This window comes from Daphnia magna, unplaced genomic scaffold, assembly GCF_020631705.1.
Source record: "Daphnia magna isolate NIES unplaced genomic scaffold, ASM2063170v1.1 Dm_contigs083, whole genome shotgun sequence".
NCBI lineage: Eukaryota > Metazoa > Arthropoda > Branchiopoda > Diplostraca > Daphniidae > Daphnia > Daphnia magna.
In genome coordinates, this window is record NW_025533121.1 from 247,287 (window position 1) to 273,273 (window position 25,987).

Sequence of the window (25,987 nt, forward strand, 5' to 3'; positions counted from 1 at the left end):
TTCCCACTAAGGCCTACGGTTCAAAGCTTTCTTTACTGTAAGAGTGCTATAGCCTCTCTTGACTAAACTATGGAAGTCATTTGATCTGATCTACCCATTACAAGGTCAACACTATGCGAAGCATCAAGAAAAAATAAAACAGTCATTTGAACACGGAATAACATCAGTAGGGGGATTTGCCGCTTCTATTTAGTTAACTGCTCCAGACTTCGAAGCGTCTCCAAACAGTGCTGCTCATGTTCTAATATTCGAACCTCCAATTTAGCCAGTTGAGTGCTCCATTGTGCAGCCTGCTCTCCGTCACCTGCACCTTCAACGCGGCCTGTTGTCTCCAACACCTCGAGTCGCTTTCTCACCTCGATTCTTTCTCGGTCATGTTGTTGCTTTTCCCTGTAAAATAGAAACCACAAAGTGAGATTTGCCATAACCGTGAGTATCGTACCCATCAACAACTCGTATGGGTAAGACGGCGGGGTTGACTGTAGACGTATTCGGGTTTCATCCTCTTCTTTCAGCTGACGTATAGATTTCCCAACTATATCGGCCATTGTTCTGGCTGCCTTGTTTTTTCCAAGGGTCGAGGCGATCATAGCCTGTAGTGACGTCGACGTCGATTCTTGGGGCTTGTCTATCGATCCTGTTGGGAGTGTCCAGTTGATGCCCTTCAGTTGGGATGGCGGGGATTCCTCCCAGGAAGTAGATGACTCCCTCTGATAGCTGGCCTGAAGGATCCAGTCATCTGTCTGACCCGAACACCCTTTTGGAATTTCCACAATTTCGACGGTCGCCAATTCTCGTTTATACTGTTTCCGACTTCCAGCTCGCGCCGGGCACGTGATTACCAACGTTTGGGTTCTCCCTATTGACAACGCCCACTGACGCTGTCCAAGATACAAAGCTTCAGGTCCTTTCCATTTCACAAACACTTGTTGACACTCAAGTTTTTGCTTTTCTGTATCTTGTAAAAACAACGCCATGGAACACGTTTTCTTTGCATTTTTCCGCTCGATGGCCCTTGCGAGGGGGCATACCGAACCCGAGTTATCTTTGCAGGATCTTACCTCTTCCTCGGTTAATTCGATGAACGTTTGTTGATCTCCTGCTACTGCCAAAAATTGGGGTAAAGAAGAATGACGAAGTCCTACCCCACCCTCTGCGTCATACACGGGTAACACAAAAATTTCATATAACTCAAAAGTCTTTTCAAATTCTACTATAGGGAAATGAATGAATAACTTGAGACCATTCTCTGTGGATGCTGTCACAACATTCGCTTCCTGATAAGCCCGCCAAAGATCTCCTCTTTGAAGTGCGGGAGTTAGGGCCCACCCTGAGGCTAGAGAGGAACGGATTTCTGACAGAACTGTTCTTAATTGGGCGGGAGGAAACATTTCAGGAGGTAATCGGCCAGACGCCAGTAGAGCTAACCCAATGCTTATGTCGTCTACTGTCATCTTGGTCCATTCCAATAACCGGTGTGCCGCTCGGAAAGCCTCATCCACTCTTGCCGTGACTATTGACTGTCGTTCCAATACATTCATTGCGTTTACGAAATTTATTTTGGCTCTATTTAATTCCTTTTCCAGCGTCTGATGGGCTCGCTCCAATTGACTCAAGACTACAGTGTGCTCGTGTAGTTCCCACAAGCTTTCATTGACAAGGGTCGCCTGCTCAGCCAGAGTGCTCACAATACCGGATGTCTCTTTTGACAGAGAGTCGAGATGTTTACTAAGCTCCTCCAGTTCTCGATCCGTCGCTACGCCGAAAAGCCATTTCAGGGCACTCCCACCGGCATCAATTAAACCTCTCTTGGCCCTCTGCTGTTTCCCGGATATTGCTTCCTTCAGGTGATTGAATCTACTCTTGACTACCCCTAGTTCCTCTAGGCAGCCTGTCGCTCGTTCCGTTAATTGTTCTTTGATTCGATTACCAATCTTAAAATCCTCGTTCAGTGGCCCACCTTCGTGCTGTGTTAGTTTCTCCGCCAGCCATTGTCCAAGATGGCCCAGGGTAGCCTCAACTTGTCGAAAAGACACCTCAGTCACGACTACCCATTCCGAGTCGCTGAAGTTGACTTCCCCAAGATTTTGAAAAACTACCCCACTCATTACGAATCTCTCCCAAGGAGATGCCCCACATGGCATTGCCCCACATAGTAGTGTCAAGAGTAGCATCAAGGGGCTGAAGGTTATTGGGTTGCCATAGCGCTTGGGTTGTTTTCGACTTCTCTCCGATCTCCTCTCCCCTCCCCTACTTTGCTCAGGTGCTTGTGGTTCCGGGCGGGATATTTCGAGATCGACACCCTCCTCCTCCTCTGGCTCCTCCTGGATTGCTTCTAGCCGTGCAGTTCTTTCCCCTTTCTCCTCTCTCTGCTGACGCAGCTCGCCGATTGGGCCTTTTCCACGTCGGGGTTCAGTTGTTACTGGCCGTTGACTCCCTCCAGTGGCGGAGTTACTGGTAAAGTATCTCCTAGGAAGTTTTCTTCGTTAGGCCTATCTGTCACCTCTGGCGAACCTCTAGCAAATTTTTTCATGCTGACCACGTGAACAATTTCTGATTTACGCGCCCGTGGCAACTTTACCTCGTAATTTAACGACGAAGTTTCACGGACAACCACGTAGGGTCCTCGCCATCGATGTAGCAACTTTTCAGACCGCCCTATTTTGCGAAACGGTTTATACACCAGGACTTCATCCCCAACCTTGAAATCTGTTGCCACTCTTCGTCCTGCATCATAAGCGTCCTTTTGTTTTTCTTGCACTCTATGTAGCCATTGGGCCACCACTTGCTGAGCTTCCCCCAGTTTTTTCACCACCTCGTCTTGCCCGTCATGTTTCACCGGATTCGGGTTCCCATTCATCATGACATCTATGGGTAGTATTGCCTCCCTACCATACAAAAGAAAAAAGGCGTTCTGCGAGTTGATTCCTGGCGGCTTGAATTATAAGCAAAAGTGACATAGGGTAGGATGGTATCCCAGTCTGTATGTGCCTTATTCACATACATTGACATCATGTCTGCCAAAGTATGGTTTAACCTCTCCACTAAACCATTTGACTGCGGATGGTATGGAGTAGTAGCTCGGTGGTTTACCGCCAGAGCGGCCATTATGGACTTAGTAAATTCTGCAATGAAACACTTCCCACAGTCGGTCACGATGCTTTCCGGTGCCCCATGGCGGAGTACCACGTCCTTAACAAAAATTCTGCTGCATCTTTAGCCGTAGCGGTGGGTAGGGCCCGCGTCTCGGCCCATTTAGAGAGATAGTCTACCGCTACAATGATGTTCCGATTGCCCCCACCCGTCACCGGAAATGGTCCTAAAACATCAATTCCCACCTTCTCAAAGGGTCGTTCTACTCTTATTACTTCCATGTAGCCCTGTGGTTTCATGGGAGGTGATTTTCGTGCCTGACACAGCACACAGGCCTGCACGTATCCCAACACATGTTTCTCTAATTTTGGCCAGTAGTAGCGAGCTTTGATCCGATCTGCTGTCCGACGCACCCCGAGGTGCCCAGCGGTAATGTCATCGTGGCACGCTTTCAAGACAACCTGTCTGTAGTTCGGTGGGACAAATAGTCGAAGCCTGCTCCCCTGTTGCCCAATTGTACGCACATAAAGCAATTCTTGTTGCAATACAAAATTTTTAAATGGGGCGTCAGGCCGTTGTTCTAGTACCATTAATGCTTTTTTCCATTGTGGGACAGATTCTTGTCCCACGCGAATTCCCTCCAAGTCCCCGTTGAGCGTGACTAGCAGCACAGGTAGCAGGGAATCGCTCTCTTCTTCTTCTTCTGCGGGGCCTACTGGGTACCGCGACAACGCGTCTGCATCCTCGTGTAATTTCCCACTTTTGTACAACACCTGGGGTTCATAACCCTGTACCAGCAGTGCCCAACGGGCTAGTCTTCCAGCCAGATCCTTCTTCGTAGTTAACCAGCACAGAGCATGGTGGTCCGTCACAACTCTCACCGTCATCCCCCAAATGTAGCAGTGAAATTTTTTCATTGCCCAGACAAGCGCAAGGCACTCCTTCTCGGTTATTGAGTAGTTACGTTCAGTAGCTGATAGCAAACGACTTGCGAAGGCTACCGGTCTCTCTCCATCTCCCGTTTTCTGTACTAGCGCCGCGCCTATCCCGTATTCACAGGCATCGGGATGAATGTCAAACGGCTTCGATAATCGGGATATGCTAATTGTGTCGCCTCAATCAAACGCTCCTTCAGAGCATTAAAGCTTCCTTCTTGTTCTGCTCCCCAACAAAAGGATTTTCCCTGTTTCGTGAGGTCGTGTAACGGCTTTGCAATTTTTGCAAAGTTGCTGATAAATCGCCGGTAATACGAACATAGCCCGATAAAGCTCCTCACATGTTTAATTTTCTGGGCATTAGTCGCGTTAGCCGGCGGTATAGGGAATTCTCGAACCGCACAAATCTTCTCAGGATCCGGGGCGATTCCATCCTTATCCACGACGTGACCTAGAGCTTGCAGTCTGGTTTGTGCAAATAAGCATTTCTTCAGCTTCACCTTTAGATTCGCGAACTTAAGACACTCAAATACACTTCGGAGTCTCTTCACATGTTCTTCCACCGTTTGGGAATAAACAATAACGTCGTCCAAATACACTAGACACGCGGACCATCTCAACCCACTGAGAACCAGGTCCATCATTCTATGGAACGTACCAGGCGCCGCACACAACCCAAAAGCCATCACCTTAAACTGATAAAGGCCATCCGCTGTTATAAAAGCTGACTTAGGGCGATCACTCTCCTTTATGGGGACCTGCCAATAACCCGATTGCAGATCCATGATTGAAAAAAAAGCCGAACCCTCCAATCTGGCTAGCGTTTCTTCAATTCTGGGCAAGGGGTACACATCTTTCAGTGTCACCGCGTTTAACTTTCTGTAATCCACACAGAACCGCCAAGCCCCGTCCTTCTTCCGCACAAGTACCACTGGTGAACTCCAGGGTCCATTGCACTTCTCTATTACTCCAGCGTCTTCCATCTCTTGAACAAGCGTCTGCATTAGCTCCCGTTCTTTCCATGCGCTCGAGTAAGGGCTTTGTCGGATGGGACGACAATCCCCTGTCTCGATCGCATGCTCCGCTACGTTGCACACCCCGAGTCTGTCATTTTCCCCGGCGAAACAGTCCTCAAAATCTTGAAGTACCCCAACAATCTTGTCGTGACTATCCACCCCAATTTCCTTCGAGACATACTTTCCGAACACTTCTCGTGACCATTTGGGTGCTCCCAGGGCGGCCAACGCCACCACCTCCTTCTCGCTATCTGTACCCTCTTCAGCTAAGGTGATCTCTTCTAGCGTCCCCAGGACCATGTTTCTCGGTACCCACTGATTGCGATCTGAGAAATTGGTTACCAGCACTTGATTGAACGTCTCGCAATCCGCTACTAACAATCGCCCCGTTGAGACGCCCTTCCGCTCCAGTACGCTAGTCGAGGGCTCAATCATTGCCCCGTTCTTCCCCGGGATTCCTGCTGTCAACTCTATTTCGACCACCACCGATGAACGTGCGGGTATCATGCGCCCCACTCGGGACACCAACTCGGGTGTTTCAATCTCTTTTCTGCCATCATCCCCATTGGAATGTCCCCAATGATGAATTCAGGCAGAGCCCCTATTTTCATTCTCGTTCCAAATCTCTCCAGGAAGTCTTTACCAAGCAAGAGGTCAATTCCCCCCATTTCTAACACCAGAACTCTGCCGACTACTTTTGACTCGCCATCCGATATTTCCAACTCTACCGCTCCTCCGGGACGTATTTCCTGGCCGTTAATTGACACGAGCGTGTTCGCTAGCCAGGGTTTTATCTCAAGGCGTAATAACGTGGCTACCCCGGGTGAACAAACGGATACGGCTGCCCCCGTGTCAATGACAGCGGGTATCTTTCTCCCATTACACATAACATCCTGGACGACAAGTTTCGTTACGTCAATGCGAAGTAACGGAAAACTTAATCCGCTCTCTTCCCTTAGGAGGCCGAGGAACGTTGGGTTAGTCTTTTGAGTATCTCCCGTAGCACGATGGTTCCCCCCATTCCCGTTTCCTTGCCGATTTTCCATGGGAATCTGGCAATTTTGTTTTAGGTGCCCCGGCTGCCTGCACCTGAAACAAATGGGCTTACCATCGGGTGTCCAATTAGGCGTGGCCTTTGGATCTCTCCCTCTATTAATGTTTCTCCCTTGGTTCAAATTATCTCTTTTCTGCATTAAGTCTTCGAACATCTTTTCGATTTTCTCCAACCTCGTAGCTACGGACGCATCTTGCTGCCCCGCTGGGCTACGCTGGGTTCTTTCCTCCCTTCCCATCACTCCCATCGCCCAATCGTCTTGCTTCCCTCGATCGATCATCTCCTGGAAGCGTTTTACTTCTTGGAGAAACTCATTGCAATTGGTGGGCTTTAAACTCCATAGTTTTTCTAGGACACTAGGACGCAAACCCTGCCAGAGATGTGCTAGCTTCGTGGCCTCAGCCATATGCGGATCTACCCTACGGCTTAGATCGAGCACATCGTAGTAGTATTCTAGGGTCGATTCTTCAATTCCCTGCTTCCTCCCGCGCAGTTTAACCTCGTTATGTTGCGCATAGTTTACGGGCGTAAACTGAGTCAACAGCGCTGATTTTACTCCTGCCACCACCGGGGGCCCTTGTGCGTCTGACCACGCAGCGGGAAGGTTGCCTGATGCCTCCATGCATGCATACCATTTACCCGCAGCCCCTTCTAACGACAGCTCGATGTGGTCCCTGAGCTCGTTTTCACCCCACCGGTTGTATCTACCCACCTTCTCGTAGCGATGGATCCAACTTACTACGTCTTCCCCATCCCGCCCGGTGAATGTGGGGGGAGTCTGGAATTTAATCTGGGCCGCCATCCCTACGGGATTAAGGGGTGCGACTACCCCAGCTACAACAGAATTTCTGGCGGCCCTGCTGCGTAGCAATCGAGCGCTTACCACCGAGGATCTACGCCGAAAAGCCTCAAAATCCCACTCTAACCCACCTTCACTGCTTTCCGAATTGGAGCTGTCCTCGCCGTCAGCCCACGCTACAGTTTCTTCCTCGCTAATACTAGCCTGGTGTTGTCCCAAATTACTTTCCCTTGCTATAACCCCTGATCGGTCTTCTCTCTCGGATAATCCTCCCGGCTCCCCTACAACGTCGTCCAAATGACTGAGGGTTCCGCTGGCACTGCCTACGATTGCCTGATCACTCCTTGGCGTAAATCGCCCAAATTCGTCTCGAGGGCGCTGTCTTCCCCTGCCTCTTCCAGCACCCCCACTCATCTACCGCCTTCTGCACGAAACTCCTACTCCCCCGCCAACGATCGACCGTCGTTACCTGACGGATGACACACCGTCTACCCACGATCCCTAGATCGTCGCCCACGACAACCTGCCGCTTCCCGACGAACCCCTCGTCGTCCAAACTCCCGATTTTTTCCAATCGTTACCGGCGGTGATCTACCGCCTTGCAGCGCACCACTGTCCGCCTCTACGCCCCCTTAATCACCACTAGGTCACACCTACCTCCCCAGAAATTCTTATGGCCGTCCCCGCGCTATCGCACCCTAATCGCCCGTCACACGGCCGGTGCTGTGGCTTCGTACCCCAACAGTTTAAGGCACGTAGGCCGGTTGGGTCGACGACTCTCGGAAGCCCCTAACAGCTCCCGCCTCCGCACAACTAGAGCACAATAGAATGAAACAGCGCAAAGACTTACCACAAGTTCTGCATCTCCACCATGTAGCACGGAGGAATAACGCTGAGACTCAAGTAGCGATTAAGATTGTATTCACTGTCGATACGCTCACACACGCAGTACTAACAAACAGTTACAACTAGACTGGGGGGACAGCAAGGGACACACACAAGTATTTATGCACTAACGTAGACAGCAGCTACCGGGAGAAATATCTGCTGACAAGACTGCCGGACATCTCGGGTAGAGTTGCGGTCAATAGCCGATACAGAAGCGCCGGACGTGACAACTAGTCCATGGGGCCTCAAATAACCGCGACAATATACAGTCATGCTTGCAAGTTTCTTTAGCAGGCAAATGGGTCTATATCCTTTCATTTTGTTTGGACGGAAGGGATACTATGGTGCCTACCATACCCTCGTTTTCTTTCCATTCTTCTCTTCCTCTACGTTTCAGTCAATTTTTCTACTTTTAATTTTGCACTTTTTTCGCGGGTTGCAAAGAAAGAGAAATAGGAATAGCATAAAGGGGTACGGTAGGCACCAAAGTATCCCCTCCATCAAAAAGAAATAGAAGGATATAGACCCATTTACCTGCTAAAGAAACTTCCAAGCATGACTGTATATAGATTTTGAAAATACAAACACAAATACAACTCACTTTAAAAACAAATCAAAAAAACAAAAAAACAATAACCATAAATTTTTGACAGCTGTAAGCGTCCATTCTGTCAGCTGAGGCCACATCTAATAATAATAAGTGTCGTCCGGACGATAAGTGTCATCTAGACGATAGGCATCGTCTGAACGATAAGTGTCTCTCCCTATTGGCCAAAAGTGACGGCGCAGCTTTGCCATAGCAGAGTAATAGAATACTGGTGTAGCCACGCTTATGGCGGGCCCTCCCATTGCCTTTTGGGCCTGAAAGTCTTTCTATCCCATAACGAAAGCGCCACAGCGGCTGTGTTGTGAACTTGTGATGTATTACGTTTTCGCTATGTTTTCGCTCATTTTCGTCGTCTGTACTTCAGAAAGTAAACAAAAAGTGGCTTAATTGATTAGTGTGAAAAAATGTATGCATAAACATATTGGTTGTTATAACAATAACAACCCTTAAAACTCAATTTATAGGTGGCAGTTACGGATATGGGACACTTAAATTGATATCTTGCCTCATTTTCTCACAATCGATACGCGAAATTGGCAACAAGTTTTGGGAAAAAATCCGAGAGGGGGAGTTAACATGGCCGTGGCTACACCAGTATTCTATTACTGTGGTCAGAGTCATAGAACCCTGGATGGTTCAGGCGGGATAGGGACTTTTGGGCTAGTTGCCCAAAGGACTCCAGGTTTTCCGACACTTGGACTTCTGGCACTCGACACTTGGACGACCGGTTCGCGACAGGAGGACATCTGTCTAGCGACGTTAGGACTACTGGTTCCCAACGTTTGGGCGCGACAATCAATGTTGCTGAACCCAGCAAGTCCTTTACGAGATTACGACAAGTGAACTCCCGGGCCAGCGACGTTTGGACTCTTTTTCTTTCGGTAAGTATTTTAAATTCGATTGGTCTTCATATTTCATTGTAATTATTGTCTAGCTTATATTTATCTTATATTTATAGCTTGGATTTATCGGCTAGATTATAGATTCTCTTATTACTGTAATGTAAAAAAATTGAATACAATTACGTGAGTTTAGAGCCACTTGCAATAATTGTGTCATTGTTTTATTTACTTTTTGGACATGTCCTTTAACGAAAACCAAAGTGTTGTTTACGAATTAGTCGAGAATTTTGTGAAATCGCAAGAATGTCTGGCCAGCGAAAGCCTGGAGTTCGTGGACGGCAAGCAGTTGTTTAAGGGGCTTCCTTGCCTGTGTTATTTTTTAAGCCTTGTGTTATTTTTTAAGTTATTATTTTTTTTTCCCTTATGTCCTGCCGAAGTGTAACCAAGCACTGTTTAAATTTACGTTTGATCGTGATTGCCATATGTGAATCTACCCAGAAAAATTGTACAACCGTGAACGAAAAATTTTGTATTTATGTTGTTTAATACATTAACATTTGAACTACAATCTGTTTGTGTTCTGAAGTCTGACTGGAACAAACATGGTTACCCATGTTCGTTCCATTTCAGAATACAAGAAGGGTCAGAAGTCTGACTGGAACAAACATGGTTACCCATGTTCGTTCCATTTCAGAATACAAGAAGGGTCAAAAGTCTGACTGGAACAAACATGGTTACCCATGTTCGTTCCATTTCAGAATGCAAGAAGGGAAAGAAGTCTGACTGGAACAAACATGGTTACCCATGTTCGTTCCATTTCAGAGCACAATATTTACATAATTGTAATTAAACTTTTCTTCTATAATAAAAATAAACAAGTTATCCAGCCGATAAATGTAAGCACAAATATCTATACAATAATCATAGTCAATTAAAAATACCTATGTTCTTAACGATCCTTCAGCAGCAACAAATAAGCAAATCCGTGCGTCACTGGATTGGGAGTCCTTTTGTCGCTGGATGAGGAGTTCCTATGTCGTAAAGAACACTCGAAAAAAGAAAACAAAAACAAAAAGATTCCAAACGTCTATTACCCGGGAGTTCGAACGTCGATTGCCTGGGAGTCCACTCGTCGTTTAACTGGAAGTCTTTTCGTCGCTGAGTACCGGTCGAGTATTCTGCTAATTGGGTTCAGCAACATTTTGTTGTGTGTCCAAATGTCGGGAACCACTAGTCCTAAAGTCGATGGGCAGATGTCCTGGCGTCGTGTGCCAGATGTCCAAGTGTCGGAAACCTGCAACCAAAAGTCGTTTACCCTGGAGTCCTTTTGATAACTCGCCCAAAAGAGTGCATGCCGTTCAGGCTGAGAGGAATCCCTATACCGCGTTTCGTTGGTCTGAATGTCTGAAATTTCGACGATTTTGGGGCGGGGCACAGTGGTGGAAACTAGAATCAGAGTCATCTATCGAGAGAAAACTGAGTTTTCGACGGCCATTTTGGACGCTTTTCCTATTGATGTAAGAAGCTGTAAGATGTAAAGAAGCTCTAGAAATTCGGGATTGGCGCCAAAATGGTTGGCAATTGTGCTGTTCCACATTGTAATTCAACATACTATAAAAGTGCGCAAATAAAAAGTGGAATTGCTTTGTTCTCCGTCCCAAAAACAGCCGTAGGATTATGGCAACAGCAAATACCGTCAATCGTTTTGACGAACAATTCTCGTATTTGGACGCGTCATTTTGATGAGAATGACATAAAAAGTGTTTCATGCGTTTAAACGATGGGTTTTGAAGGAAGGAGCCATTCCGAGATATTTCCTGACACCCAGTAAGTATACAATTCTTTTACAGTATGGAGTGGAATTGCCCAGTTACCAAGTAATTTTTATTGAGATGAAACTTCCCGACAACCATTACAAAGCATTTGCAATGTGAATAGGAGAAACAATTCAATAGGTAAAAATCAGTTCTGTAGTTGTATTTACACATGCTAAGCAACATTTCAATTATTTAGCAAACCCTACTGTCGATGAAAAGTGCAGGAAGCATCCAAATAAAGAAAGATATGCCTTTGCGAAGAAGAGCAGCCTAAACAAAAGAGTAATTTTTGAATTTCAAAAATGATGTTATGTTATATTAAGACATTGTTATATAAATAGTTTCTTATGATTTGGCCACCCCCATGGAAGTCGTTCCAGATGAGAACCTTTCAGTTGAAAAGCAGTTACCAGCTATGGCTAAACAACCTGCATCAGTAGTCGTAGAAACAATACCGACACTACCAGTAAGCATCGTTATAAATGTTAAATTAGCTTCTTTTCATATTTATTTATCAAAACCAATACTTGTTTTCATAGACAATGGTGAAATTGACGCCGATGGATGATGTTCAGGATCCGAATACCTCAAATGAGTCAGAATTGAACATTACAACTGAAGAAACCGTTAATGAAAATGCAGAAATAAAACTTTCACAACTAGCACACACCTTAAGTACTGCTCAATCATCTTCAACTACAGGTACGTGCATCCTATAATCGTGATATGTCGTTACTGACATAAATCATCATCTCTTTTCGTTCTTTTTCAGATGAGAGTATATGGAACTTCAAACCAAACTTGATCACGTATTTCACATTGGTGTCCCAAATGGAATTACATGACGGTTGGATATGGTCATTCAACCAAGCCAAAAACGCCATACTTTGCATTTACACGGACCCATTATCTAACGGGAGGAATTTGTTTGATTCAGACAAATGTTCATCTTTCACGTCCATTTCACGATATTCCATCAATACACAAGTATACCGTACGTTGTCATACAAAAACTTACCGTGAGGTCCATCGCTTGCGTTCGTCACATCTCCCAAAAGGAAATAAATAGAAACCACTTTTTATTCCAGAGCCAACCAGCTTCTGTTCAGTGTCAAAGTTCTCCTACGCACTAAGAGAATCTCACTGAGCAACTGTTTCACCAACAAACCATAATATTAATTATTCACTATACACCAATTATCTGTGTATAAGTTTGCACTGGTTTAATTTAACTTTCCGAATTTAAAAATCGACATAATGTGTAAACAAACAATTTAAGAATTCGTACTCTTTAAGGAATTCTATATCATGCAAGTTGTTGACAAAAAAAACGATAATATATATGATAAAAAATTAGAGGAAATAAATTGTATGTTATTATTCAATACCCACCGAATTGTTTATTTTTTTTTTTATTTTTTTTTTTAATTTTTTTTTTATATATTAGGTGCACTGGTCTGGTGTTGGTTGTTTTCGAACCAGAGATGTGCACAAGCAAATTTTGTTCAAGCAATTTTCGATTAATCAAGTAAATTTTTGCTCGAGTAAATAAATAATTTTTTTTTCTTGCTTGGGTTTGTTTGAACAAAAGTCAAACAATTTCAAACAATTTTTCCATTGTTTGTTTGGTTTTGTTCAAAAAATTAAAAAAAAAACTCAAAAGTTTCCAAGTTTCCAAGGAAATGATGACTAGCGCAACATGTTTCTCAGTGACAGTAACCAGTCAATCAGATGACTGAATCCTGAAGTTCGACACCAACAGAAAACTCAATGCGGACAGCAAATACGACAGCGCCATCATTCATCTAGCAAAAAATCTAAATATCGGCTTTGTACGGCATCGTCTTGGATGCGGAACCTGCTACAAATAGAACCCGAGAAGAGCTTCTGAAGGCTGAAATGCAAAACTTCCTCGCCATTCCAAGATTATCTGCCGATGAAATGGACGAGCTAGATATCTTGTCTTGGTGGAAGAGGCGTCAATACGATTTTCCGCTTTTGCAATATACGCCAGACAAATATTAGGGATAGTTGCTACCTCGGCACCGTCTGAAAGAGTCTTTAGTACCGGAAGAAATGTTGTCACTCAACAACGCCAGCGTTTGGATCCACAAAATGTGGACAAATTAATCTTTCTCAGTGCAAATTCTGCCGCAAAAAAAAAGTAAACACCTGTGAATTCTAATCAAAAATCAATGTTAACTGTGATTACTGTTACTATTATTCTAAGTCTTTGACATCCAGTCAATAAGGAAATCAAATGTTTTCGAACCTGTAACGTTTAAAAAGAAAGTCAAACCTTTTGTTTAATTGTTTCTTGGATCTCTGTTGTTATCCAAGAAAATGTAACCGTTTTTTTTTTATTGGAGCGTTGTCTGCGTTGCCGAAATTTTTTTAAAGACTTTTTGTTCAAACAATAAATTTTGCTCAAACAAACTGTATTGTTCAAACAATTTTATTTGTTTATGAACAATTTTGGACGAGAAAATTGTTTGGCAAATTGTTCAAATAATTCTCAATTAATCGAGCAAACAAACAAAAATTGGCAATTGCTTTTGTTTGCTTGAGCATGGTATAAGAGTAGATGGTAGAACCACCCTGTTGGATTTGGCCGTAAGGCCTTGTCATAGCTTTTTGAGGGGGTGTTTCAAAGTGAGATCACCCGGTGGGTGGGAGAGGGGGAGAGGGAAAGTGCGGACGTGCCAGAAAACGGTAACAGTGCAGCAACTGCCACCACGCGTAGCGTTGCTGAACTAGGCAAGCGTTTGGGAGGTTTGCTATCACTACCTGTCAGTTGTCACTCTTTGGCAGTGTCACTCTGGACTCTGGTTTCACTTGTGTTTATTTATATTTATTGTTCTTTTGCTGTCCTTTTTACTGGAAAATTCACGATAAAATAGGTAACGTTAGCCAAATAAAAATTTTGGAAAAAAAGTTATGTGCGAGTCTCTTTTTAAACATTTGTATTGACAGTTGTATCTTGTTTATTTTGCTTGGTGCCTCATGACACTCCGCAGTTGCTTATCTTCCTCTCTTAATAACCGCTTAAATTCCTTCATCTGACATGCAGGACATTGGCCCTTAATTTCTTTTTGGCACAATCTGCAGGCACTCGGTGGGATTATCCTGTATTTCCTTTTTTGTTTTGTTGCCGCTGGTTGTTTCGGACTAATTTAAAGAAAGAAGATAAAATTAAGTAATACAAAACGAGTAAAATCAAATTCGTACAAATACCTATGTGGAGCAGCAATGCTTTCCACAGGATTCAGCTGCTCCTGCTCGCAGTAGCCATCTTCAACTTGTTGGGGATGGGAAGTCAGGTCAACCTCACTTGCTGGTTCATAGACAGTGGGAGTCAGTATTTGCTCTTGACTATATTAAAGAAAGGAAAATGATTAAACATTGCAATACCAAAAAAAAATAATTAATTCATATACCTGTGTGGAGCTAATAAGCTGTCCACTTGCTCACGTTCGCAATAGCCGTTCTCAACTGGAGATGGATCAGAAATGCGGTCATCCCCACTTGCTGGTGCATTGACAGTGGGAGTCACTAGTTGCTCTGGACTATACTCAAGAAAAAAACAATGATGAAGAATTACAATAAAAAAAATACGTAACATTTCATATACCAGTGTGGAGTAGAAATGCTTTCCTTATGATTCAGTTGCTCATGCTCGCAATAGCTATCCTGATCTTGTGATGGATTGGAAATCAGGTCATCCTGGCTTGCACATTCATTGACAGAAACAATCAATACTTTCTGTGGACTAAAGTAAAGGAAAAAAATAAGAATAAGAAAAACAAACACAACGACTAAGGAAACTCAAACTTCAAACTTTAAGACAACGAAGGGCTGGGAAAAACCTCCCAAACGTTTGCCTAGTTCAGCAACGCTACGCGTGGTGGCAGTTGCTGGACTGTTACCGTTTTCTGGCACGTCCGCACTTTCCCTCTCCCCCTCTCCCACCCACCGGGTGATCTCACTTTGAAACACCCCCTCAAAAAGCTATGACAAGGCCTTACGGCCAAATCCAACAGGGTGGTTCTACCATCTACTCTTATACCATGGCTTGAGCAAGAAAATCTTTGCTCGCGCACATCTCTGTTTCGAACCAGAGGTGTGCACGAACAACGTTATTCGCGAATATTTGCAAATAATTCAAACAATTATTTGTTTGCGGCTATTTTTTACGGAGTAATTATTCGGTAATTATTCGTGAACAATTTCGAACAATTTACAAACAAAATCAAACAATTTTTCGAATTTTGACAGTTGAATTCGGTTGAAATATCGATTGAATTACCGAAATTGGTACAACTTCTTTGTCGTCAGAAATAGTCAAACTTGTTTAATTTTATAGTTTCAGTTCAGAGTTTCAGACTTTCAGTACGTAATGCTCATTGAGACGGCGTGGTCGTGACTACCACACGAATTATTCGTGAGACAGCACGAGAAACTAAGTGCTAGAACGCTAGAAGTGTGCTGCTAAAGGTAATTTTATGGAACTTTTTGTGTGTTGATTGATCCATTATTAATTGCTCAAAAATTGCTAAGTTTGCCTTGTTTAATATTGTCAAGTAACTTTAGTTTTCTTTCATGTTCATTTGCTTTAGGTGGCACAATTCATTAGTTGCCTTGACTGAGGCCTATTGTTTGCTAGCAGGTGTTAGTCAAGTGCCATTTACCACCTAATAACCACACTGCAGGTAAAGTTTTGCTTTGTTTTACAAATGTGAAGTAACATAGTACATGACACATGTTCATTTGCTTTAGGTGGCACGATTCACTAGTTGCCTTGACTGAGACCTATTGTTTGCTAGCAGGTGTTAGGCAGGTGCCATTTACCACCTAATAACCACACTGCAGGTAAAGTTTTGCTTTGTTTTACAAATGTGAAGTAACATAGTACATGTTCATTTGCTTTAGGTGGCACGATTCACTAGTTGCCTTGACTGAGACCTATTGTTTGCTAGCAGGTGTTAGGCAAGTGCCATTTACCACCTAATAACCACACTGCAGGTAAAGTTTTGCTTTGTTTTACAAATGTGAAGTAACATAGTACATGTTCATTTGCTTTATGTGGCACGATTCATTAGTTGCCTTCGCTATGGCATCTTGTTGCTCTCCAAACGACGATTTGTGGGAAAATCACCTATCTGATGATACGGAAGAGCGGTTGGAGTGTCCTGATGACACTATATCGGAACAGTTAGTTGACTTGGCTCAATCAAAGGAAGCTTCTTCTACATCTACGGATGCTACTTCTGGAAAGGTGCAACCTAAGGCGAAGTCTTGGGTCTTTAAACACTGCCAAAAAGTGGGAGGGAAAAACGTATGCAACATTTGCAAAAAATCATTCTCTGGAGGATCCACCTCTCCTATAGCCTACCACTTGGAGCACCTTCACAAGATATTTTCGACATCGGTGTCAAACAGTTCAGGTCAGAGCAAACTTGATCAATTTGTTAAGTGCGGCAAAGCAAGAAAATCGAAGATTTCAAAAGCTATTGCCAGCTTTTTGACCGTCGATTTGTACCCTCCGCATCTCGTGTCAGGAATGGGGTTCAAAAACTTAATGGCTCTTCTTGCTCCAGGGTATCAAATCCCCAATCGTACAACTTTCGCTAGAAACTTCATTCCCACTGCCTACAGACAGCTTCGTGCTTCTCTTGAGAAGGAACTTGAACAAACCGAGTTTGTCTGTCTTACGTCAGACATGTGGACTGATGACTATCTCCATTGTTCTTATATGACTGTGACTGCCCACTTTCTAACTGACTCTTGGTCAACGCGGAGTGTTGTGCTATCCACCAAACGTTTTTTGCTTCAGCATACCGGTGCTAATATAGCCACTGCCTTAAATGCAATCGTTGTTGAATGGGGTCTTCATGGGGGTCCAAAGTTCGTAATTGTAACTGATGGAGGGGCGAATATTAAGTTGGCCGTTGAGTTACTTGGGTGGTACCATGTTGAATGTTTTGCGCATAAGCTAAATTTGTGCCTTACTACTAATGGGTACAAAACCGTCCCGGAGATTAACGCATTGATAAAAAAATGTAAATAATGCGGGGTTTTCTATACAAAAAACCCGGGTTGTGGGTCGGGGCGATAGAGGGAACCCGGGTTTTTTGTATAGTAAACCCCGCAAGAGGGTACCCCTTTTCTGATACCCATAGTGAAGGAACCAGGGGTCTATGACCAGGGTTGTGTTTTGCCATGGTTTTGTTGTTTGTGCACCAGTCATTTTTTGCATTTTAATCCAGTTCTGGTCTCAGTTATTATTAATTAACAAACGTTTCTTACAAAGAAAATATATTCAAGAATTTCGAATGAATTCAAAGTTGTTCAACAGTTATTGTCTGTTTATTGACTAATTCACAAATAGTTAATCCAATAATTAAATATCTTTAATAGGAATTTGCTTGGTTGCCAATTGGGGCTTGTGGACAAAAATGTAAAAAAAAAGTTGTTGAAAATAATTATTTCAAACAATTATTCGAACAATTTCAAGTTAGGGATTATTTGCCAATTATTCGAACAATTGTTCAAACGAATAAAATAATCATCCCCCATAGACCAAGATCGGATGCTGAGTTGCCAAGGCTGAATTCCGACCTGCGGTATTTGTCCTCTCGGGCCCTATAGGAGGGAAATGAAAAATAATATATTTAATTAAGTTGTAGTTAGTTTTATTACAAAATCTTTTGGAATCGTGTACTATACCTCTGTGCTGATATAATACAAAAAATCGTATCTCCAAAAAAGCTGTTATTTTTCCAGGAAACTTTTTCAAAGGTACTTGTTTACCTTTCCACAACACCACCCCCCTCCCCGTATTACAACTGTAGAACAAGAAGCAGACGTTTTTCTAAGTAAATTTCTTTTTCCTTATGAATAAGTCCTTTAGTATAATCAGATAACTTAAAAAGACTAATTGTGTCAAATAACTCATTACTGACATCACAAACTACACTACTCATGACATAAAAAACGAAAACAGTTTGACACTACAGTCACTAGTCACAGTCAATCACTTTACGTCTGCTACGGTACATTGTAAACAAGTACCTTTCAAAAAGTTTCCTGGAAAAATAACAGCTTTTTTGGAGATACAATTTTTTGTATTATATCAGCACAGAGGTATAGCACACGATTCCAAAAGATTTTGTAATAAAACTAACTACAACTTAATTAAATATATTATTTTTCATTTCCCTCCTATAGGGCCCGAGAGGACAAATACCCCATGTCGGAATTCAGCCTTGGCAACTCAGCATCCGATCTTGGTCTATTATTCGGTTTGTTCACAAATAAAAAAAATTGTTCGTGCACACCTCTGTTTCGACAACACAGTCTTCACCAGTGAACTGATACTGATCTAGCAAACACCAGAAGAAGTGCAGACGACGGGGCGATGATGACGCACTCACCCAACATGGCAGAAATCCTAACGAAAATAAAAAACAAACACCAAAACAGAACACTCGAAAAAATAAAACAAAACTCCACTAACCAAGCCGTAACAAATAGAAACCTAATGGGTGTATGCACTTGGCATACACACAGGAATAGAGCCATACAAACCGCACTGATGAGACTGCGAAGTGGCCACAATAAACTAAATGCCACCATCAGTAAATGGGACATGAACGTCCAGCCGGAATGTCCAAATGGGTGCACAGAAAAAGAAAACACCGAGCACGTACTCATACACTGTCCACACTACTCCAGAGAAAGAAGAGAACTAAGCGACGCGTTGGAAGAACTCAACCTACCCCTAGAGGTACCAACACTAACGGGCATAAACTTCAACATCCCTAAACACACCCAAGGAAAAATCGCGAAAGCACTCATCAAGTACATCACGGACACCAAGATCATAGAACGAATCTAACAACTCATCTAATCCAACCCCCCTCCCCCTAAACGTCTGTTAATTTGATTGTATCTATTTAAACTAAAAGTATCCAATACACAAAGACGCAACGGTGTGTAAGGGCCCCTATTATGGCGGCCCGTAAACTGTAACCAGTGGCAACTAGCCATGGCCAGTGGCACCTACACGTATAAAAAAAAAAAAAAAGAACTGATACTGATCCGATTCCGTGTCGTTAAAAAACGGATTTTTTGAGGGCCGTAGAACGGATTGGTTTCCGTTCTCTAACGCTAGAGTCGCATGAAGGCAATAACGTTATGCCTACCCTCTAGCGCCTCTAGCTGATTCATAATCGGATTCGTTTCAGTTAACCGATTTTTGACAAAGCAGCGCGTTGTTCAAATCAGTGAGCGGACCCGTTTCCGTTCACAGATCCGTTTCAGTTTATTATCAACTTGTTTTTATAATAAGAAGCGCTAAATAATAAAAACGCTAAATAATTCCCGCCATCGTGCTCGACGGCGATTGGTTGATTAATTTTTACATATTCGGGAAACAAAACCTTATTTCTAACATTTCCGTGGGCATCAGCGTAATCTTTGTGATCTGAGAATCACGAAAATGGTATACTATTTAATTGATTTTATCAAAGATAAGTAATCGAACAGTTAGCTTAAAGTTTGGGTGTGTAAGCTCAGCCCCCCTCCTCTTTAAGTCTGAAAATGGAATAATAATAATCTGAAAAAGAATAAAGCGGTAGGCTGCATAGCATTAGGCCTGTGCGCGTGAAAAAGCGTTCGCGTGAAAAAGCGTTCGCGTGAAAAAGCGTTCGCGTGAATCATACGGGCATAGACAGAAAAGTGATTGTTTTTCAATTCATATTCGGATTCAGCGTACAAAGTTGAATACAGACTATAAATTTTAATATTATCGAAGGTAGTTTGTATAGTATAATATGCGTTTGCGTGATAAAGTGTTTGGCGTGAATTACACGTACATGCCTTTATAACGGATTGTTTTTTAATTCAGATATAAATTCAGCGTAAAAAGTTAAATAAATGCTATTAATTTTAATGTTATCGAAGGTAATTTGCATTGAGTAATATGCGCCAGCGTGAAAAAGCGTTCGGCGTGAATTACACGGATATAGATAGAAAAGTGATTGTTTTTGAAATCATATTTGAATTCAGCGTAAAAAGTTGAATATTCAGCATTAATTTCATTGTTTTTGGTGTTAGCGGGGGGGAGTTATTCGTTTTTGACAAAATTTTTCATAGAAACCAAACGACCCAATTCTCTTTCCTTATCTAGGCGACTTTTTTCGAGATTTTTTTTTCGTCACAAACGGCAAACTCCCGCCAAATTTATGAAACCATTAGATGTACTCAATTTTTTACACTGAATCCGAATCTGAATTCAGAAACAATAAATTTTCAACGCATGCACGTGTAATTTTCACCGATCCATTTTTCAACCCTATAGGCTTATCTCGCTATGCTTGCTTCCGTAAGAAATAATGGAACTAATGATCCTTATTCAATTTTTCACGAGGAAACCAAAAATGAAGTAAAAAACAATCGTCGTCAACAGCGATAGCCGTAATTTTATCTCGGTTTAACAAGTTTCGTTAAGTCGCATAGATAGACGGAATTGGATTTAATTGAATTCTGTATTCATCTTTGTACGCTGAATCCGAATATGAATTGAAAAACAATCACTTTTCTGTCTATGCCCGTATGATTCACGCGAACGCTTTTTCACGCCAACGCTTTTTCACGCGAACGCTTTTTCACGCGCACAGGCCTAATGCTATGCAGCCTACCGCTTTATTCTTTTTCAGATTATTATTATTCCATTTTCAGACTTAAAGAGGAGGGGGGGCTGAGCTTACACACCCAAACTTTAAGCTAACTGTTCGATTACTTATCTTTGATAAAATCAATTAAATAGTATACCATTTTCGTGATTCTCAGATCACAAAGATTACGCTGATGCCCACGGAAATGTTAGAAATAAGGTTTTGTTTCCCGAATATGTAAAAATTAATCAACCAATCGCCGTCGAGCACGATGGCGGGAATTATTTAGCGTTTTTATTATTTAGCGCTTCTTATTATAAAAACAAGTTGATAATAAACTGAAACGGATCTGTGAACGGAAACGGGTCCGCTCACTGATTTGAACAACGCGCTGCTTTGTCAAAAATCGGTTAACTGAAACGAATCCGATTATGAATCAGCTAGAGGCGCTAGAGGGTAGGCATAACGTTATTGCCTTCATGCGACTCTAGCGTTAGAGAACGGAAACCAATCCGTTCTACGGCCCTCAAAAAATCCGTTTTTTAACGACACGGAATCGGATCAGTATCAGTTCACTGGTGAAGACTGTGTTGGTTTCGAACTGCAACAAATTCTCCAATTTTTCAAGTGTCGTCTGCTTCATTCGTTTCCTTATCACTGTTGCAATTGGCTGTTTAAGTTTTCAAAGACATTTTCTTATTGGTGCATTCGATGTAGTGCATTACACACCCGCTGGAGGCTCTGACTGCTATTTCCGAAATTAGGCACAAAGTCAGACGATTCCCTCCCTGTCGTGAACGAACCAGGGTTCTATGACTCTGCTCTGGTCTAGGCGTGCGCGACCATGTTGGTAAAAAGGGAGATCTGGCAACTCGTCCAGGGTTTTTTATTTTTCAGCCGTGGAAGCACTGTCGCTAATCGAGAACCGAAAATCCAGTGCAATTGAAGAAGTCTCGTGCCTAAACAATTATCACCGGGCTACACTTTTCTTCTAAATAGTCAAATAATAAAACAGTGAATATGTTACGGCGACTATTTCACCGTAGTTCCAATATTTCGTTTCGCACCAGTGAAATGATGCCAGCCAGTCAGTCTTTACTTTCAACACTAAGGAAAAAAACTGGGTATGCTATCACAAATTGTAAGAAAGCATTAGAAATGAACGACAATGATATTGAAAAGGTATTACAGCTCGCCAAGTAGACTAAAATTTCATTAGAAATCTCACCATGATAAATCTGTGATCTTTTTAAGGCAGAAAACTGGCTACATGCACAAGCACAATCCCAAGGGTGGGCTAAAGCAGCAAAGCTTCAGAATCGTTCAACTCCAAATGGACTTGTAGGAATTATGTTGAATAAAAAATGTGCTGCAATGGTAATAGAAAATATTACACCTCATGCCTACAGATTAGCAATTAAATTGTTTTAGGTGGAGGTGAACTGTGAAACAGATTTTGTATCAAAAAATGAAAAATTCCAGTCGGTAGTAACACAAACTACTGGAGTATGTTTTAAGAAATCACTAGAAACAGTTTTATCCTCAGATGTTCTTCAAGTAAACATTCTTCTAAGTTAACAGATTTCAAAATAACTAATTACTGGTTGTACAGGAAACACCTATAATTAGACTTGGATTTAGTTCTGAACAGTTAGGTGCATTGCAGCTGAATAACAAATCTGATTCCAAACTTTCAGATTTTCTTGCACTTAACATAGGACTAATTGGGGAAAATATGGCTGTTCGGCGAGGAGCGGCACTTTGTTCAACCAACTCAAACATTAAGTAATATATTATATTGTTCTATTGAAAGCCCCAAACAATCCAAACAATTTACTTATGCTTCACTGTAGGTTTGCTTCATCTACCCATCCAGAGCAGGTGCTTGATGGGTCCTCCTTAGGCAAATATGCAGCAGTGATTGCTTATGAAGAAGGCCAGGTTTTATCCGAACAGGCTGAGTTAATAGAAATTATTGAAATTGAAAAACTGCCTAAGCAGTTATGCCAACACATTATTGGTATGTTTTCTTTGACCTAAAGTTGTGACTAAGAATTTTGAAATTGTATTCTAATTGATCATACTAACTTCTAAGGAATGAACCCGCAAAGCCTGGAAAAAGAAGACAATTCCTCAGACGAAGAAGAAACAGCGCTTTACCACCAAGAATTTCTTGCTCATCCTGATTATACTGTGCGAGAAGTTTTGGACCACGTCGGGTGGAAAATCAAAGCTTTCCTGCGTTTTGAATGCGGTGAAACCGTTTGCTGACGTCGGGAAACCAAATCAGAGGAGACAGACCTCTAATTTAGTTTGCTAGATATTAATTCTTAGTTGATAAATTGTATGAAAGCCGCTGAATTTCATTTTGTTTCTCAAATGATACAAAAATTTAGTCAGACATAATAAAATTAATAAATTTTTGTATATATATCATCGAATTGCGGATTCCGATTTTGTTTTGTTTTTTTATTATTATATTGTTTTCTTGTGTTACACAGAAAAAACTTCTAAAGAGTAGTAGCTTATTAGTAGAATCCCGTGCTTTCTCAATCTTTACATTTTGCGTCGTTCAGAGGCCTTTTCAATAATGACTTTCGTTTATGTTCTATGTTAGTGCGTCAAATGTGGTCATCAATAATAAGTTCTAGTGCCGTTATCTAACTTATAATGTTTTTAGTTTCCTTTTTTTCATTCCTATCTTCTTTTATGGAAAGTTGTACTACAATTACTACTGAGAAATGTTCTCCTTACTAAAATTTCCATGAGAATAGGTTGATTCAAAATAATCGAAATTCAGTATTGATTTTCTAATAGGGTACTACGAATCGGGGTTAGACTCGCAGTGAGTAAATTTAAACGTAATCTTGATCATAGCTTGACAACCACCAAAATGTTCCATTCTGTACTAATCTTCGTAAAAAAACTGTAGTAAAAACAAAAATACTGGCTGAAGGAATGGGGAAAATATGTATTTCATTGCCAAATGTTTTTGTTAAGGTAAAATAAAACAACAAAAATGTAAGAATAAACGAAGTGATGTGCAGGGTCGGAAGAAAGAGATGCGTGCTATGCCGGTAACCAAACGCGTTAAGTCATGCTATATAAGTCCATCTCATAATTCAAATTCTTATCCAAGAACAAGATATGTATCAAACTGATCAAGAACACAGAATAAAATGTATTTCATATTCTCACTACATTCCGAAATCGATGAATATAAAATTGACGAATCTTTTCCTGACATCAAAATTTATTTGGCGTGACCAATAATATCGAAGCTGGCGAAGAAGCTTCTGCTCTAGATGGTTGGGGTCTTTTGCCAATTGCGACGGTGACTTACTTTTGGCCTGACTATCTTTCTAAATACAAATGTTGTTTGCCTCACCACGAACTGCAGGCGTGAGCAATTGCGTTAGAATATAACCGTTGCTTTATTAATAACTGTTGGGAAAATGTTATACCAAGACCCAACTTGTATTTTAATGTCGCCATTCTTGTGTATTTACGTAACCCACATGCACCGTCCTCACCAGTTCCGACAACTAACGAGAAGACCTAAAAAAAGAGCTACAGTGTCAGCACATTTTTGAACTATTTTTTGTGCTGCATGTTTCACTGTTGACTAACCACTCGAAAAATCGGAAAAAAAACCTTGCTAAACCATAGTTTCTAGTTTCATGGCAAATCGAAAAAAAAAAATAATTTTTAAATAACGAATTTCTAAAACACTGCAAGATCGCCGAACTATTACGTGTGTAACAAGAAGAAACTCAAGCAAAAGCATGCCAGGTGTTCATATATATAGTCGTGAGAAAATAGCTGCCATCGACGGAGGACAATCAACTGCCCGAAGGCGCATTTTCCGGTGTTCAAAGTCACTGTCCCCCTGGAAAGAGAATTCCAAAAATGCGTTTGTATCAACAAGTAAAATGCCCAGATTCCCGTCGCTAGAACGTGAACGGCAACAGTTCCAAGAAGCCATTTGAACAGAAAGGCTGCAACAAGTTTGACTTCCTTGGAATGTCTCGTCGTTTCAGTAACTTACAGTATGTATCTATAGGAATATTGTTCGGCACATGTGTCTTTTTATGGACTAGAAAATTAAATTTAACAAAGACATTCGACGGAGGATATGCAACTAGTAATCTACGCCAGGTAAGGCGATTGTTGATTCCTCTTTTTGTAAAATTTGCGGTTGGTTGATTTAATAGAAATTCTGTAAATTATTGAAATTTAGACTGCCCGAAGTGAAAATGAAGAACGTTTAATCAATTCTTGGGCTAATAAAATAGAATTCGAAGAATCGCCATCAAATTTCGAAGATAGCGAGGAAATTATTAATGGCCAAGAAGACAATGCCAACGATCATGTGCGTTCAAAAGAAGTCGATGTTTCTGTTAAAGAGGCCTTTTCGGTAAATAGTCCCAAAGCATCTGAAGAAGAAGAACAGGTTGTGGATATTGATTCCTCCAATGCAACTCCGGATGAGCCAACTGTTAAGCAAAGCACTTCACCAGAACCAGTCGACACCGCGTCGGATGCGCCAACTCCGACTATTGAAAACAGCGAGGAAAGTTCATCAATATCAGTTGGAACGTCAGAAGCTCTAAGCTTACCTGTTTCCACAACAACGATAACAACAATAGTTTCTCCATGATTTTGGGACTGTTGAAGATTAAAATGTGTGAACTTTGTTTTTTCTGTTTCTTGTAAAATGTTTGGCGAGACTTATTTATTTTCACCTACATACTCTCACCTTTACCAGAGTAACCACAATAAATCGGATGTTGCTTGCTTGTTTGTGTTCCCAGCTGATCCATCATGCTAATTTATAAGCAACAGCTGAACGTTTAAAAACATTCGAAATACCGAGTGACTCTTGTGTAATTTTCACTTTGGAAGTTGTAACAACGGCCGCTAAAACCTGTTTCAAAATGTTTTAAATTTATGCCAATAAATCATGCTGCGCTTTTTCTTCAATGAGCAACCGGAGTCTATTGTCTGCATAAGCAGGTAATACAATTTTTCCAAGACAATGGCACTAGGTTGTACGTACTTTATCTCTACTACAAACGTGTCATTTTACATAATTTTGTTTCAGAATGTTACCTATCCCTTGGTTTATGAAAAAAATTTGAAATCTACTGCAAGTTATTTCGCTTCTGCATTTCAAACTATCAGGCTTTCATAAAAACGGTATTTAAATCACCTGCAAACTCTTTTGGATATAGATCTGTTCAGAATGGGAATTTCAAC

The 25,987-nt window shown here is 41.8% G+C and overlaps 6 protein-coding genes and 1 long non-coding RNA gene across 14 annotated transcripts; 5 read left to right on the top strand and 2 right to left on the bottom strand.

Annotated features, from left to right (window-relative positions):
- Positions 1–2,419: 2,419 nt before the first annotated feature.
- On the bottom strand, positions 2,420–3,108 carry LOC123477558. Its single transcript, XM_045180938.1, has 2 exons — positions 3,005–3,108; positions 2,420–2,888 (listed from the first exon to the last, which is right to left on the bottom strand). The coding sequence occupies exons 1-2, from the start codon at positions 3,106–3,108 to the stop codon at positions 2,420–2,422; spliced, it is 573 nt and encodes a 190-aa protein (XP_045036873.1).
- Positions 3,109–10,624: 7,516 nt separating this feature from the next.
- LOC123477539 lies at positions 10,625–11,326 on the top strand. The gene is made up of 3 exons (XR_006652663.1): positions 10,625–11,061; positions 11,127–11,189; positions 11,248–11,326. It is a non-coding gene; the product is annotated as an uncharacterized LOC123477539 (long non-coding RNA).
- Positions 11,327–11,364: 38 nt separating this feature from the next.
- LOC123477538 lies at positions 11,365–12,138 on the top strand. The gene is made up of 3 exons (XM_045180917.1): positions 11,365–11,517; positions 11,591–11,753; positions 11,824–12,138. The coding sequence occupies exons 1-3, from the start codon at positions 11,416–11,418 to the stop codon at positions 12,072–12,074; spliced, it is 516 nt and encodes a 171-aa protein (XP_045036852.1). The 5' UTR covers positions 11,365–11,415; the 3' UTR covers positions 12,075–12,138.
- A 1,485-nt stretch (positions 12,139–13,623) lies between these two features.
- Positions 13,624–17,388, top strand: LOC123477548 (E3 SUMO-protein ligase ZBED1-like). Of its 8 annotated transcripts, XM_045180922.1 has the most exons (7): positions 15,150–15,259; positions 15,327–15,365; positions 15,421–15,545; positions 15,668–15,760; positions 15,828–15,920; positions 15,981–16,073; positions 16,134–17,388. In XM_045180922.1, the coding sequence occupies exon 7, from the start codon at positions 16,162–16,164 to the stop codon at positions 17,116–17,118; it is 957 nt and encodes a 318-aa protein (XP_045036857.1). In that variant the 5' UTR covers positions 15,150–15,259; positions 15,327–15,365; positions 15,421–15,545; positions 15,668–15,760; positions 15,828–15,920; positions 15,981–16,073; positions 16,134–16,161; the 3' UTR covers positions 17,119–17,388. The 8 variants fall into 8 exon arrangements, 7 of the variants coding, with proteins under 7 accessions (XP_045036858.1, XP_045036859.1, XP_045036855.1 ...); XM_045180923.1 differs by lacking the exons at positions 15,150–15,259; positions 15,327–15,365 and adding an exon at positions 13,624–13,951 and having other exon boundaries at positions 15,415–15,545; XR_006652670.1 differs by having other exon boundaries at positions 15,143–15,545; positions 16,151–16,495; positions 16,649–17,388.
- Positions 13,998–15,105, bottom strand: LOC123477559. The gene is made up of 5 exons (XM_045180940.1): positions 15,090–15,105; positions 14,683–14,875; positions 14,489–14,617; positions 14,286–14,423; positions 13,998–14,219 (listed from the first exon to the last, which is right to left on the bottom strand). The coding sequence occupies exons 1-5, from the start codon at positions 15,103–15,105 to the stop codon at positions 14,036–14,038; spliced, it is 660 nt and encodes a 219-aa protein (XP_045036875.1). The 3' UTR covers positions 13,998–14,035.
- A 4,157-nt stretch (positions 17,389–21,545) lies between the features above and the next one.
- On the top strand, positions 21,546–23,396 carry LOC123477549 (elongation factor Ts, mitochondrial-like). The gene is made up of 6 exons (XM_045180929.1): positions 21,546–21,910; positions 21,983–22,105; positions 22,160–22,285; positions 22,341–22,513; positions 22,582–22,748; positions 22,824–23,396. Exons 1-6 carry the CDS (start codon positions 21,749–21,751, stop codon positions 22,997–22,999), a joined length of 927 nt encoding a protein of 308 aa, XP_045036864.1. The 5' UTR covers positions 21,546–21,748; the 3' UTR covers positions 23,000–23,396.
- Positions 23,397–24,662: 1,266 nt separating this feature from the next.
- Positions 24,663–25,939, top strand: LOC123477550. Its single transcript, XM_045180930.1, has 2 exons — positions 24,663–24,886; positions 24,969–25,939. The coding sequence occupies exons 1-2, from the start codon at positions 24,752–24,754 to the stop codon at positions 25,386–25,388; spliced, it is 555 nt and encodes a 184-aa protein (XP_045036865.1). The 5' UTR covers positions 24,663–24,751; the 3' UTR covers positions 25,389–25,939.
- Positions 25,940–25,987: the final 48 nt, after the last annotated feature.

Excerpts from the sequence above, each read along its gene's own strand:
- LOC123477550 (XM_045180930.1), top strand. The coding sequence starts at position 24,752 with ATGTCTCGTCGTTTCAGTAACTTACAGTATGTATCTATAGGAATATTG. Across the intron at positions 24,887-24,968 it reads CAACTAGTAATCTACGCCAG|ACTGCCCGAAGTGAAAATGA; the intron begins GTAAGGCGATTG and ends ATTGAAATTTAG.
- LOC123477558 (XM_045180938.1), bottom strand. The coding sequence starts at position 3,108 with ATGGCCGCTCTGGCGGTAAACCACCGAGCTACTACTCCATACCATCCG. Across the intron at positions 2,889-3,004 it reads TTGGCAGACATGATGTCAAT|GGAGGCAATACTACCCATAG; the intron begins GTATGTGAATAA and ends TTTGTATGGTAG.
- LOC123477548 (XM_045180923.1), top strand. The coding sequence starts at position 16,162 with ATGGCATCTTGTTGCTCTCCAAACGACGATTTGTGGGAAAATCACCTA.
- LOC123477559 (XM_045180940.1), bottom strand. Across the intron at positions 14,618-14,682 it reads AGCATTTCTACTCCACACTG|TCCAGAGCAACTAGTGACTC; the intron begins GTATATGAAATG and ends TCTTGAGTATAG. Across the intron at positions 14,220-14,285 it reads AGCATTGCTGCTCCACATAG|TCCGAAACAACCAGCGGCAA; the intron begins GTATTTGTACGA and ends TCTTTAAATTAG.
- LOC123477549 (XM_045180929.1), top strand. The coding sequence starts at position 21,749 with ATGTTACGGCGACTATTTCACCGTAGTTCCAATATTTCGTTTCGCACC. Across the intron at positions 22,514-22,581 it reads TCAACCAACTCAAACATTAA|GTTTGCTTCATCTACCCATC; the intron begins GTAATATATTAT and ends GCTTCACTGTAG. Across the intron at positions 22,749-22,823 it reads GTTATGCCAACACATTATTG|GAATGAACCCGCAAAGCCTG; the intron begins GTATGTTTTCTT and ends CTAACTTCTAAG.
- LOC123477538 (XM_045180917.1), top strand. The coding sequence starts at position 11,416 with ATGGAAGTCGTTCCAGATGAGAACCTTTCAGTTGAAAAGCAGTTACCA. Across the intron at positions 11,518-11,590 it reads AAACAATACCGACACTACCA|ACAATGGTGAAATTGACGCC; the intron begins GTAAGCATCGTT and ends TTGTTTTCATAG. Across the intron at positions 11,754-11,823 it reads TCAATCATCTTCAACTACAG|ATGAGAGTATATGGAACTTC; the intron begins GTACGTGCATCC and ends GTTCTTTTTCAG.